Source organism: Propithecus coquereli, unplaced genomic scaffold, assembly GCF_000956105.1.
Source record: "Propithecus coquereli isolate 6110/MARCELLA unplaced genomic scaffold, Pcoq_1.0 Scaffold65, whole genome shotgun sequence".
In the NCBI taxonomy this organism is placed as follows: domain Eukaryota; kingdom Metazoa; phylum Chordata; class Mammalia; order Primates; family Indriidae; genus Propithecus; species Propithecus coquereli.
The window spans coordinates 5,306,968-5,318,772 of record NW_012152507.1 but is presented as its reverse complement, the minus strand read 5'-3'; the positions used below and the strand labels follow the sequence as shown (position 1 = coordinate 5,318,772).

Here is an 11,805-nt window from a genome sequence, read left to right as displayed (position 1 = left end):
ATTAGTAGGAGTGATTTGTTTCCAAATTCCATACAGAATACAAAATAAAATGTTTGTTTAGCTATTTCTCTCAACAACCTGTAAATGTTGACGTACTGTACTTTGAATAGAAGCAAAGAGTAAAATAAAAAAAAAAATTTAGTTGAGCTTCTTTCTAGTCTCTATTCAACAACAAATAACTTTTTGAACTCAAAGAAGTTAATTAATTTCTTTGGATTTTTTTACTTGCTGTATCTAGAGAATGGACTATATAATTTCCAAGACCGTATGGCTGTTTGTCTAAAAGTTGACAAGTAGGTTAGCATTCCATCCAAAAGCATTTATTTTAGTTATTTTAGGTACATACAGTCATAATATCCCTACTACAATTAGCTTTCATTAAAAGTTTTTAAATGAATATTTAAAAATTATGTGTATAATTTTATTAATCAGTTGTATAGGAGTTAGAGTTTTTAAACAATTAAATGGATCTGGGTGATATGTTTAATTAAAGCCCATTTAAGTGTTTCATGTAAAAATCTGAAGGATAAAGATAGTTTTCCCATCCTAATTTACATCTTATTTTTATGCTACTATTGAATTAGAATTCATAGTCTGTTGGAGAAGATATTCCTTTTTGTTGCTTTAAATGGGTATAGTTAAATATTTCGTTTTAAAAAATCCTAATCTGTGATTTCTTAGGACTATTGTTTGTAAGGTAGATATGAACTCTCTGGTTAAGGTGAATATGTAGGTAAATATAGAGTTCTGCAGTATCGTAATGTTGATATATAAATCACTGTGTAGATTTTAAAAGACAAAAAAGCATAAGATAACTAAATCTTTATCAGTATATTCACAATATAAAAAGATGTAATTTGTGACATCAATAATATCAAATGGGGACCATAGAGATATAAAGAGTGTAGTTTTTGTATGCAATTGAAGTCATTATCAGCTTAAAATATATTACCAAACTTTAAGGTATTTCATGTAATTCCCATGATAACCACAAAGAACATACCTATGGAAGAGACACAAAAGGAAATGAGATAGTAATCAAAGCATGTGTTAAAGATAAACTAAGACAGAAAGAAAAGTTTAGTTTGTTTGAGCAATTCATGAATCAGGAATCAGGAAGCACCAAACCAAAGAGGGTTTGAGCAATTCATAAATCAGGAAGCGCCAAACTGAAAGAGGGTTTGAACTTCAATAATGAAGTGTAGAGACAGGCTTTTATAGAGTGAATGTAGAAATAAAACAAAGAAAGTATTTGATGGGTTGTAGGTATAAAGTGCCTTTTTTGGTCTAGCTTGTTAAGTCCCTGGTTATATCATTTTAAGTTAATTGTCTGCTTTTGATCGGTTGTGCTTAAGTTTTGTTTTTCTCTGATACAAGCATTTATAAGAAATGGCCCAAGTTAAGTTTTGCTTATGTTTGCAATTTAAACAATGTTGAGGCCTAGCTGTCTTTGTCTGTACCAGGGTTTTCCAGGCCTGATCTCCATTTTAATTTGCTTTAACACATGTCACTACAAAAAGTCAGTGAAACACAAAGAAAGTCAGCAAGAGAGGAAAACAGACAAAACAGCTATAAGACATACAGAAAACAATTAACAAATGGAATATTAAGTCCTTCCCTATCACTAATTACTTTAAATATAAACAGATTGACCTCCCCAGTCAAAGGACATAGATTGGCTGACTGGACTAAAGAAAAAATAAAAAAAAAGAAAACAAGATCTAACTGTATGCTGTGTATAAGAGACTTACTTTATATCTTAGGAGAACATAGGCTGTGAAAGGATGGAGAAAAATATTACTTGCAAATGATAAACAAAAGAGAGTAGGAGTGTTCATATTTATGTAAGACAAAATAAACTTTAAGTCAAAAACTGTCAAAAGAGACAAAGAAGGACATTATATAATGATATGAGGTTCAATTCACCAGGAAGGTATAACAATTACAAATACATGCATCTAACATCAGAGCTCCCAAATGTCTGATGCAAACCTTGACAGAATTGAAAGGAGAAGTAGGCAGCAACAAAATAATAGTAGGAAACTTCAATAGTCAACTTTCAATAGTGAATAGAACCATCAGACAGAAGATCAATAAGAAACAGAGGACTTGAACAACAATATAGGCCAACTGACTTTAACAAGCATATACATGATACTCCCTGCAACAACAGTAAGAATATATGCATTCTTCTCAAGTGCACATGGAACATTCTCCAGGACAGACCACATATTAGGCCACAAAATAATTGTCAACAAATTTAAGAAGATTGAAATCATACCAAGTATCTTTTTTGACCACAGTGGAATGAGATTAGAAACCAATTGCCAAAGGAAAACTTGGAAATCCACAAATATGTAGAAATTAAATAGTACATGTAAACAACCATTGGATCAAAGAAGAAATCACACAGGAAATTAGAAAATATTTTGAGACAAATAAAAATGAAAACACTACATCAAAACTTATGGTATTCAGTGAAAGCAAAGCTAAGAGGGAAGTTTTTAGTGGTAAAGGCTTATATTGTAAAAGAAGAAATATCTTAAATCAACAACCTAACTTTACACTGCAAGAAACTAGAAAAAGAAAAACAAATGAAATCAATGTTAGCAGAGGGAAGGAAATGATAAAAAAAAATCAGAGCAGAAATAAATGAAATTGAGAATAAAAAAGCAATATAAAAAAATCAATGAAATTAAGAGTTGGTTTTTTGAAAAGATCAAAAAAATTGACAAACCCTTAACTAGATGAAGAAAAAAAGGGAACTCAAATAAAATCAGAAATGAAAAAGGAGACATAACCGATGTCACAAAAATGAAAAGGATTATAAGAGACTACTGTGAACAATTAGATGCCAACAAATTGGATAACCTAGAAGAAATGGACAAATTTCTAGAACATACAACCTACCAAGACTAAATCAAGAATAAATTAAAAAATCTGAAAAGACCTATAGCTAGTAAGGAGATTGAATCAATAATAGAAAAACTTCGCAGCAAAGAAAAGCCCAGGACTAGCTGGCTTCACTGGAGAATTCTATCAAACATTTAAAGAAGAATTAACATCAGTACTCCTCAAACTCTTCCAAAAAATTGAAGAGGAGGGAACACTTCCAAACTTACTTTATGGGGCCAGTATTACCCTGATACCAACGCCAGGTAAAGATAGTACAAGAAAGTAAACTGCAGACCAATATCTCTGATGAATATTGATGGAAAAATCCTCAACAAAAATACTAGTAAGCTGAATTTATTAGCACATTAAAAGAATTATATACAATGACAAAGTAGGATTTATTCCTGGAATGCAAGGATTGTTCAACATATGAAAATTGGTCAGTGTAATACACATTAAGAGAGTGAATTACAAAAGCCACATGATTATTTCAACTTATGCAGAAAAAGCATTTGACAAAGTTCAACACCTTTTCATGATAAAAAAACATTAAACCATCTGTGAACAGAAGGAAACTACCTCAACATACAAAAGACCATATATGAAAAGCCCATAGCCAATGTCATACTCAACCATGAAAAACTGAGAGCTTTGCCTCTAAAATCAGGATCAAGGTAAGGATTTACTTGTTCTTGCCACTTCTATTCAACACAGTATTGGAAGTCCCAGGTAGAGCAATTATGTGAGAGAAAAAAATTTAAAGGCATCCAAATTGGAAAGGAAGAAGTAAAATTATCTCTTTACAGATTGAGTAGTTTTATATATCAAAAACTCCAAAGATTTCACCAAAAACTGTTAAAACTAATAAATGAATTGTGCAGAGTTGTACAAAATCAACACACAAAAATCAATTGTGTTTCTATATATTTAATACTAACAATGAACAGTTAGAAAAGGAAAGTATGACAAATAATCCCTTTTACAATAGCATCAAAAAGAATAAAATGCTTAGGAGTAAACTCAACCAAGGAGCTAAAAGAATTGTACACTGAAAAGTATAAAATGTTGCTGAAAAAATTAAAGTAGACACAAATAAACAAAAGACATCGTGTGTTCATGGAGTGGAAGACAATGTTGTTAAAAGTCCATACTACCAAAGCAATCTACAGATTCAGTGCAATTCCTATCAAAATCCCAATGGCATTTCTTATATAAATAAAAAAACTGTCCTAAAATTCATGCGGAATCTCAAGAGACTCTCTATAATCAAACAATCTTGAAAAGGAAGAACAAAATTGGAGGCTTTACACTTCTGGATTTCAAATCTTATTACATAATTACAGTAATAAAAACATTGTTGGACTTGCTTAAAGGTGGACATACAGACCAATGGAACAGAATAGAGAGTCCAGAAATAAACTTTTACATATATGGTTAAATGATCTTTGATAAGGGAGCCAAGGTTGCATACTGGGGCAAGGATTGTGTCTTTAATACGTGGTGTTGGGCAAACTGGAAATCCGTATGTGAAAGAATAAAGTTTCACCCTTACTTCACACCATATACAAAAATTAGCTTGAAATGGATTAAAGACCCCAAAGTAAGACCTAAAACTATGAAATTCCCGAAAGGAGGAAAGCTTCATAACATCAGATTTGGCAATTCAAATTCAGTGTCTTGAATATGACAAAAGCAACAAAACCAAAACATATATAAGATAATGCCAAACTTAAAAAGTTTTGCACATCAAAGGAAACAATCAAGAGAGTGAAAAGGTTTCCTACAAAATGGAAGACTGTCTTTGCAAATCATATATCTGATAAGGGGATAATATCCAGAATATATGAATAAGTCCTACAACTCAACAACAACAAAAAAATAAATTAAAAAAAAATTTTTAAATTTAAAAAATGGGCGAAGAAGTTCAATAGACATTTCTCTAAAGAACATATAAAATGAAAAGATGTTCAATATAACTAGTCGTTGGAGAAATGCTAACTGAAACTACAATGAGGTAGCACCTCACATCCTTTAGGGTGGCCACTGAAACAAAAACAAACAGTGTTGGTGAGAATGTGGATAAATTGGAACTCTTATGTACTGTTGATGGGGATGTAAATTATACAACTGCTATGTAAAGTAATACAGAGGTTCCTCAAAAAATTAAAAATGGAATTACCATATGATCCAGTAATTCCACTTGAGATATATACAAAAGAATTAAAAGCAAGATCACAGAGATATTTGCACACCCATGTTCATAGCAGCATTATTCATGGTAGCTAAGAGATAGAAGTAGCCCAAATGCCCATCAGCAGATGAATGGATAAAGTGTGATACACACACACAATGGAATATTATTCACCTTTACAAAAAAGGAAATCCTGTCACATGCAACAACATATATGAACCTTGAGAACATTGTACTACCTGAAATACTCTAGTCGCAAAAAGACAGAAGAGTATAATTCCACTTATATGAGGCGTATGAAATAGTCAAACTCATAGAGACAGAAAGTAGAATTGTGGTTGCCAGGGGTTGGGGTGGGGAGTGGGAAATGGGGAATTCGATGTCTATAGAGTTTCATATTTGGGAGATATAAAAGTTCTAGAGATTGTTGTATAACAATGTGAATATAGTTAACATTACTGAATTATTCACTTAATGCTTCAGATGGTAGGTTGTATGTTAGGTGCTTTTTATCACAATTTTTTAAAAAGACAAAATATAAGAAAAAAAAGACAAAATACACTCTATAAAGCACAAAGTTTTACATTTTTTAAAGTAAGGGTTTAATGTCAAGTTCACTTGATTTCCATTACAGCTTTCAAATAAATTTATCCCATTATAGAAGTAAACAGTGAAGTGTCATCTTATTTAATATTGCTAGAAAATTATCATTGGCATGTCTCTTTAAAATTTTATATCTGTGATGATATAAAATCTGTATCAGATTTTCTTTTCATGATATACTATTATATTTTAACTGTTCTCTTTTTGATTCTTAGGGTACGTTTAAATTCAAAGCAGAAAGCGACCTTTTCCTTGCTGAGCATCACAAACTTTTGTTGTATGATGGCAAACTCTCTACTGCCATTGCCTTCACATACAATCCAAGGGCTACAGATGCCCAGCTGTGCCTGGAATCATCTCCTAAGGACAATCCTTCAATTTTTGTTCATTCACCGCATGCACTCATGCTCCAGGTATTTAAGAATATTTTAAATGGTAATTTTTGGATGTATTATTGAGGTATATTTAGAAGCTTTTATTAAACACATGGAATGTCACATTTTAGTGTTCCTGTATTTACTATTGTGCTTTCTAATAATTTTGGAAAAGAAATCATTGAAATCTCTGCTGTGCTCTTTATTTTACAAGGACGTGAAGGCAGTTCTAACACATTCCATCCAAAGTGCTATGCATTCAATTGGAGGAGTACAAGTGCTATTTCCACTTTTTGCACAGTTGGATTATAGGCAACATTTGTCTGATGAGGTTGATTTGACTATCTGGTGAGTGCCTTTGTTTTTTTCTGTAATTTGGTGTGAGAGTTACTTTCATCAGTGTTGAGCTACACAATACCTTATTTGCCTTTCAGGTTTGTTGTAGAGTCAAAATAGTTTAAAGAAATTCGTGAACTATAAATGGTATTACAAATCCATATCAACTATATTAGTATTACTTGAAATTCTTGTTTATCAGTAAGAAATAGGGAAGCTTTAAGAAGCTATAAAGTCATTTTAGAATAAAGTTATAAATGTCGATAATGGATTTATCAAAAATGAATACATTTTTGTCTAAAGTTTTAATTTCAAAATATTTAAAATTCTTATTTGGCAATGATTTATTATGGAAATTTAGCTTTTTATATTTTAATTATTTATTACTGATTGCTTGTTGTAATTGAAAGCTAAAATTTTTAACGGTGTTATATGAGGTGATTTAGTCTTTTTTAAAAAAATTAGATTATACATTTCACACATTTTTTCTCCTTTGCTGTAGTGTTGAGTCTAAAAAAGGCAGAGGCACATGAATTCTAGGATAAGTTATAAAATGTGGCAGAAGATGTTTAAATGAATTTCTCATGGCTGTATAGTCTACTGAAATTATGTATAGTAAAATAATTGTTTCATTTATTATTTGAGAAATTTAAATGAGTTTTACATTCTCCCATTTTGAAATTCTCCCTTTAATTTCTGCTTTTATATTAATGCCTATTACCAGTGTATATAATTAATGATGGAATAGTTTTCTCCAGATTATTTTTAGGCAACAGAACTTCCTTTTTTTTCCCTTGTCAAAGAAGTAATAAGGTATTTGTCAACTATGTCTTAAAACATCAAAATTAAATTACCCTTGACATATTAATACTTCATAGAATTTTTTTGGTCCTGCTCTAACAAGGCTGCCTTCTTGCCTTCCTCCTTTCCTTCCTTCCTCCCTTCCTCCCTTCCTCCCTCCCTTCCTCCCTTCCTCCCCTCTTTTCATTTCATTTCATTTCATTTCATTTCATTTCATTTCATTTCATTTCATTTCATTTCATTTCATGTCTCGTCTCGTCTCGTCTCATCTCTTCTCGTCTCGTCTCGTCTCGTCTCGTCTCGTCTCGTCTCGTCTCGTCTCGTCTCTTCTCTTCTCTTCTCTTCTCTTCTCTTCTCTTCTCTTCTCTTCTCTTCTCTTCTCTTCTCTTCTCTTCTCTCTTTTCTTTCTTGGAATTGCTGGCAGTTAAAGCACTGATGAAGTAGGAGATTGGCTGCCAGTCATACTTTCTCTTTTTTTTTGCGGGAATCTCTCAGAGCCTCTGAACAGCTGATCTTATTCCTTTCCCTTTTCAGTGTCCCTAAAAATTATGGGTAGTGGAGTATGGTTGTTGTCCCTATTCAATTTTAAGTCTTCAAGACTGACTGGAGAATTACGATTTCGTTTGTTGGGATAGTGAACAAACTTCTTAAATTAGTGTTCAAGGACCTCAAGTTTGTCTCCAAGTTAACTTTACTTTCTTATCTTCCCCTTCATGTACCCTCTGCTCTATTCCAATTAGGCCAGTCTGGACCCCTAACATTGCAGTGCCAAACCTCCAGGCTGTGGCCTGGGTACCAGTGGCCTGTTAGCAACCAGGTTGCACAGCAGGAGGTGAGCGGCAGGCAAGCAAGTGAAGCTTCATCTGTATTTACAGCCATTCCCTATTGCTGGCATCACTGCATAAGCTCTGCCTCCTGTCAGATCAGCGGCAGTAATTAGATTCTCATAGGAGTGTGAACCCTACTGTAAACTGCGCATGTGAGGGATCTAGGTTGCATGTTCCTTATGAGAATATAATGCCTGATGATCTGAGGTGGAGCTGAGGTGGTGATGCTAGCTTTGGGGAATGGCTGCAAGAACAGATTATCATTAGCAGAGAGGTTTGATTGACTGCACAATAAATGTAATGCGCTCTAATCATCCCAAAACCATCTCCCCTGCCCCCTACCCACTGCCCTGGTCTGTGGAAAAATTTTCTTCCATGAAACCTGGTTTCAAAAAGGTTGGGGACTGCTGCTCTAACACATTTTGGGGATTTGTACTTTAGTCTGTTTGCTCCACTATTTTTTCCCTCCTTTTGACCCTTAACTCTTCAAAATTGAATATACTTGCTTATCTAAGTTATATCTATTCTTTAAGGCCTTAATATATATATTTATTAACTATTTCTATTGTTTTTGGACATTGCTCATTTTTCTTTATATCATGTATATTTGTTATTATTTCTAAGTAATTTGCCTATTAATATGTTTTGATAAAGTATATGAAATAAATATTTGAGTAAATTCTAATCCTACATTAAAAGTCTAGTTCTGATTTAATGTTGTAGGCAGTTTTATTGGTACTTCAATTTCTTTGAAATGGAGAACTTTCTATTAAGGTAAATGGAAGGCTACATCTATCTAACCTAATTTTTAAAAATAAAATTTTTTTTTTCAAGCCATTGCCTTTTTTTTTTATTCTAGTTCAACCTTGCTAGCTTTTATCATGGAGTTGCTGAAGAACTCAATTGCTATGCAGGAGCAGATGCTTGCCTGTAAGGGCTTCTTGGTAATAGGATATAGTCTTGAAAAGGTAAAGTATGAAATAATTTTGTGTCTTTGATTCTTAATTTGTAGGCCATGTACTTGTTCTTCTAAGTGACTAAGGAACCCTGTCTGCAAATATGTCTCCTTGGTTATAGAAAATTACCTAAATTAAAATAACATTTTATTGTTTTACCTTGCCTCCATTCCTCTATTAAAGAAATTTGGTAGTGAGCTTAATAGCATATTTAACTTTGAGCATAGTTCGTGGGCCAAATTTTTTCTGGTATTGACAGCCTGTAATTTACTTGCCTTATTTTGAATTAGTAATAATAGTAATCTTTGAACTACTTTTTTTGCAGTCTTCCAAATCTCATGTCAGCAGAGGAGTACTTGAACTTTGCCTTGCATTTTCAAAATATCTGAGTAATCTGCAGAATGGGATGCCCCTACTGAAGCAATTGTGTGATCACATTCTTCTTAACCCTGCTATATGGATTCATACCCCAGCCAAGGTAATCTGGATATTGATTTTTTGTTACTATCTTTGCTAAGGTTTTTTGCTTGAGAAGAGTGATAATTTTAAGGATTTTCTTTTGTCCTTTTACATATTACTATGTAAGGTTTCAGTGGATTGCCTTTTATTGACTAAACATACTTTTTTCAGGAAAAATTACAAGTCAGTATATACATATTATTTCTTTCTGTAAAAATATACATATTTTTTCTTTCCTTTTTGTAAAACAATGTCATAATTTTAAAAAATAGAGCTATGGTCTTTACATTCTGATAATAAATTGAATAAAGTTTTACTTGAGGGAGGTTTTGTTTACTAAATATAAATCAAAGTTGGACAGTTCCAATGTAGATATGATGTTTCACAGCAACTATAGCTCTGTTCTTTTTGCAAATATGCACACATATCTATATTCTCTCTCTATATATATATCTATATATCTTTTGTTTTCCATTCTTTAACAGCTAACCCTGCTCCCACTTTCTCCCTCTTTACACACTTCTGCCTTTCACCAACACAATGAACGACTGAGTTTTATTTTTACAGGTATAGCTGAAATGTCACCCTTTCCTTGAAGGCAATATCAATACTGGTCTCATTTAATCATTTTAATTTCACATTAATTCACATTATAAAAGCATATTATATTTATGCAAAATAATTTATTTTTAGTTTTATAACAACAAGCCATTTACTTCTATGTGAATATGAATGAGTTTGTGATCAGGCGTTTGAACATCATCTTTAATAAATCCTAATGTTGTATTAAATTATCCTAAAAATTCAGTAGTGGTAGTGTTAAGCAGGATTTGAACAGAGAAATTTTTATTAAATTGCATAATTGTATCGATCTTATCTATAATTTTTGTTAGAAGCTGTGTTATTTCCAACCTATTATTTTCCTCTTTCTCCCTTCCCCTTTTGGTCCACTTGCAGTGTATATCACTGTTTTGGTTGGAATAGCACATACTTATTCTAGTTGTCAGGAAAAAATGTCTGCAGACTTTTTTTGCTTTTCGGAATCATAATATCTTATTTTCAGCTGGTCTTTTCAAATGTTAAAGAGAAAAACAGCTGCCGACTTTGATTGCCATTTGGAAATAATCAAAGGAGTCAGCTGGAGGTTGTAGCTTTTTATCTCCAGGTTAAATTTGACCTCTTTTTCTTCCATGACCCTCAGTCTTATTTCTTTTCAAGGATTGTTTCAAGTTACTTTTTAAACCTTTTTACTAGACGCTTTTTTTGTCTTACTAACCAATGTATTTGTAAGGCTTTGTGTCTCTTTTGATGTGGTCAGAAAGCTTCTTATTAGATACTTAGTTGTAGGGGAATATTTTTTTATTTCATCATATGATTTTCTTAGATTCCTAATATTATTACACTCTATTTCTTACTTTCTGCTTTTTAATAACCTTCCTTAATTTCCTTTTTAGAATATGCAATTGATTTTATAATATTAAACTTTCCTTCTGTTTCAGCCATCTGCTTTGTATATCCATGAGAGTTTTACCAGCTTTTATTATAAAGGTAGTTATAACAAAGGGCAGGTCCAAATTTTGTTGGACTTGAAGGTCATATACTTTACCAAGAGGGGAGCTCTTTAAAAAAAAGAATATAACATAAGGCATACAAAATTAGGTTTAGGGTCTTGTAAGGAATATGTATACATGAATGGTCATAAAATTTAAGCTTTATTAGCTTCATGGTTAATCCTCCTCTGGTTACCACAGTCGAAGGTATGGATGTGTGAATATGAAAAGCTTTGCTTTTGGAAAAGAGAGCTAATGATGATCTGTTATTTCCATTTATCTTAGAATTTTTTTAATGACCTAGCAGGAAAGATGAATTTTCTTGGCTGCAGTCGTCCTCTGTTTAATCAGCAAGTATTTACTGAGTGATTATGCTGGGCACTATGGATACAGCGGTGAACAAGATAGACTTGATTCTTGCCTTCATAGAATTTAGATCTAGTGGGAAAGACATATTTGTGTAGCTATTGGAATATACAATGAGTGAATGAGGGAAGGTTTATTTATAATTAGCATATGATTAATCTTGAGGGCTTCACTTTCAATTATTTCTATATATTTTTAATTGTCCAGATAATTTATTTCTATTTTTAGTAGAGACGGGGGTCTCGCTCTTGCTCAGGCTGGTCTCAAACTCCTCACCTCGAACAATCCTCCTGCCTCGGCCTCCCAGAGTGCTAGGATGATAGGCGTGAGCCACCACGCCCGGGTGTCAGTGAATATTTTTTTGATTTCAGCATATTATGGGGGTACAGATGTTTAGGTTACGTATGTTGACCTTGCCCCACCTCGCCCCCCAAGTCCGAGCTTCCA

General features: G+C 32.7%; 1 protein-coding gene across 1 annotated transcript in view; it reads left to right on the top strand.

The window, feature by feature from the left end:
* Window positions 1-11,805, top strand: part of LOC105822943 (lipopolysaccharide-responsive and beige-like anchor protein) — a 114,380-nt gene that overhangs the window by 37,953 nt on the left and 64,622 nt on the right. Inside the window, exons 8-11 of the mRNA XM_012660016.1 lie at window positions 5,905-6,102; window positions 6,278-6,411; window positions 8,887-8,995; window positions 9,309-9,461. Coding sequence (XP_012515470.1) covers window positions 5,905-6,102; window positions 6,278-6,411; window positions 8,887-8,995; window positions 9,309-9,461 — 594 coding nt within the window. The remainder of the gene's footprint in view (window positions 1-5,904; window positions 6,103-6,277; window positions 6,412-8,886; window positions 8,996-9,308; window positions 9,462-11,805) is intronic.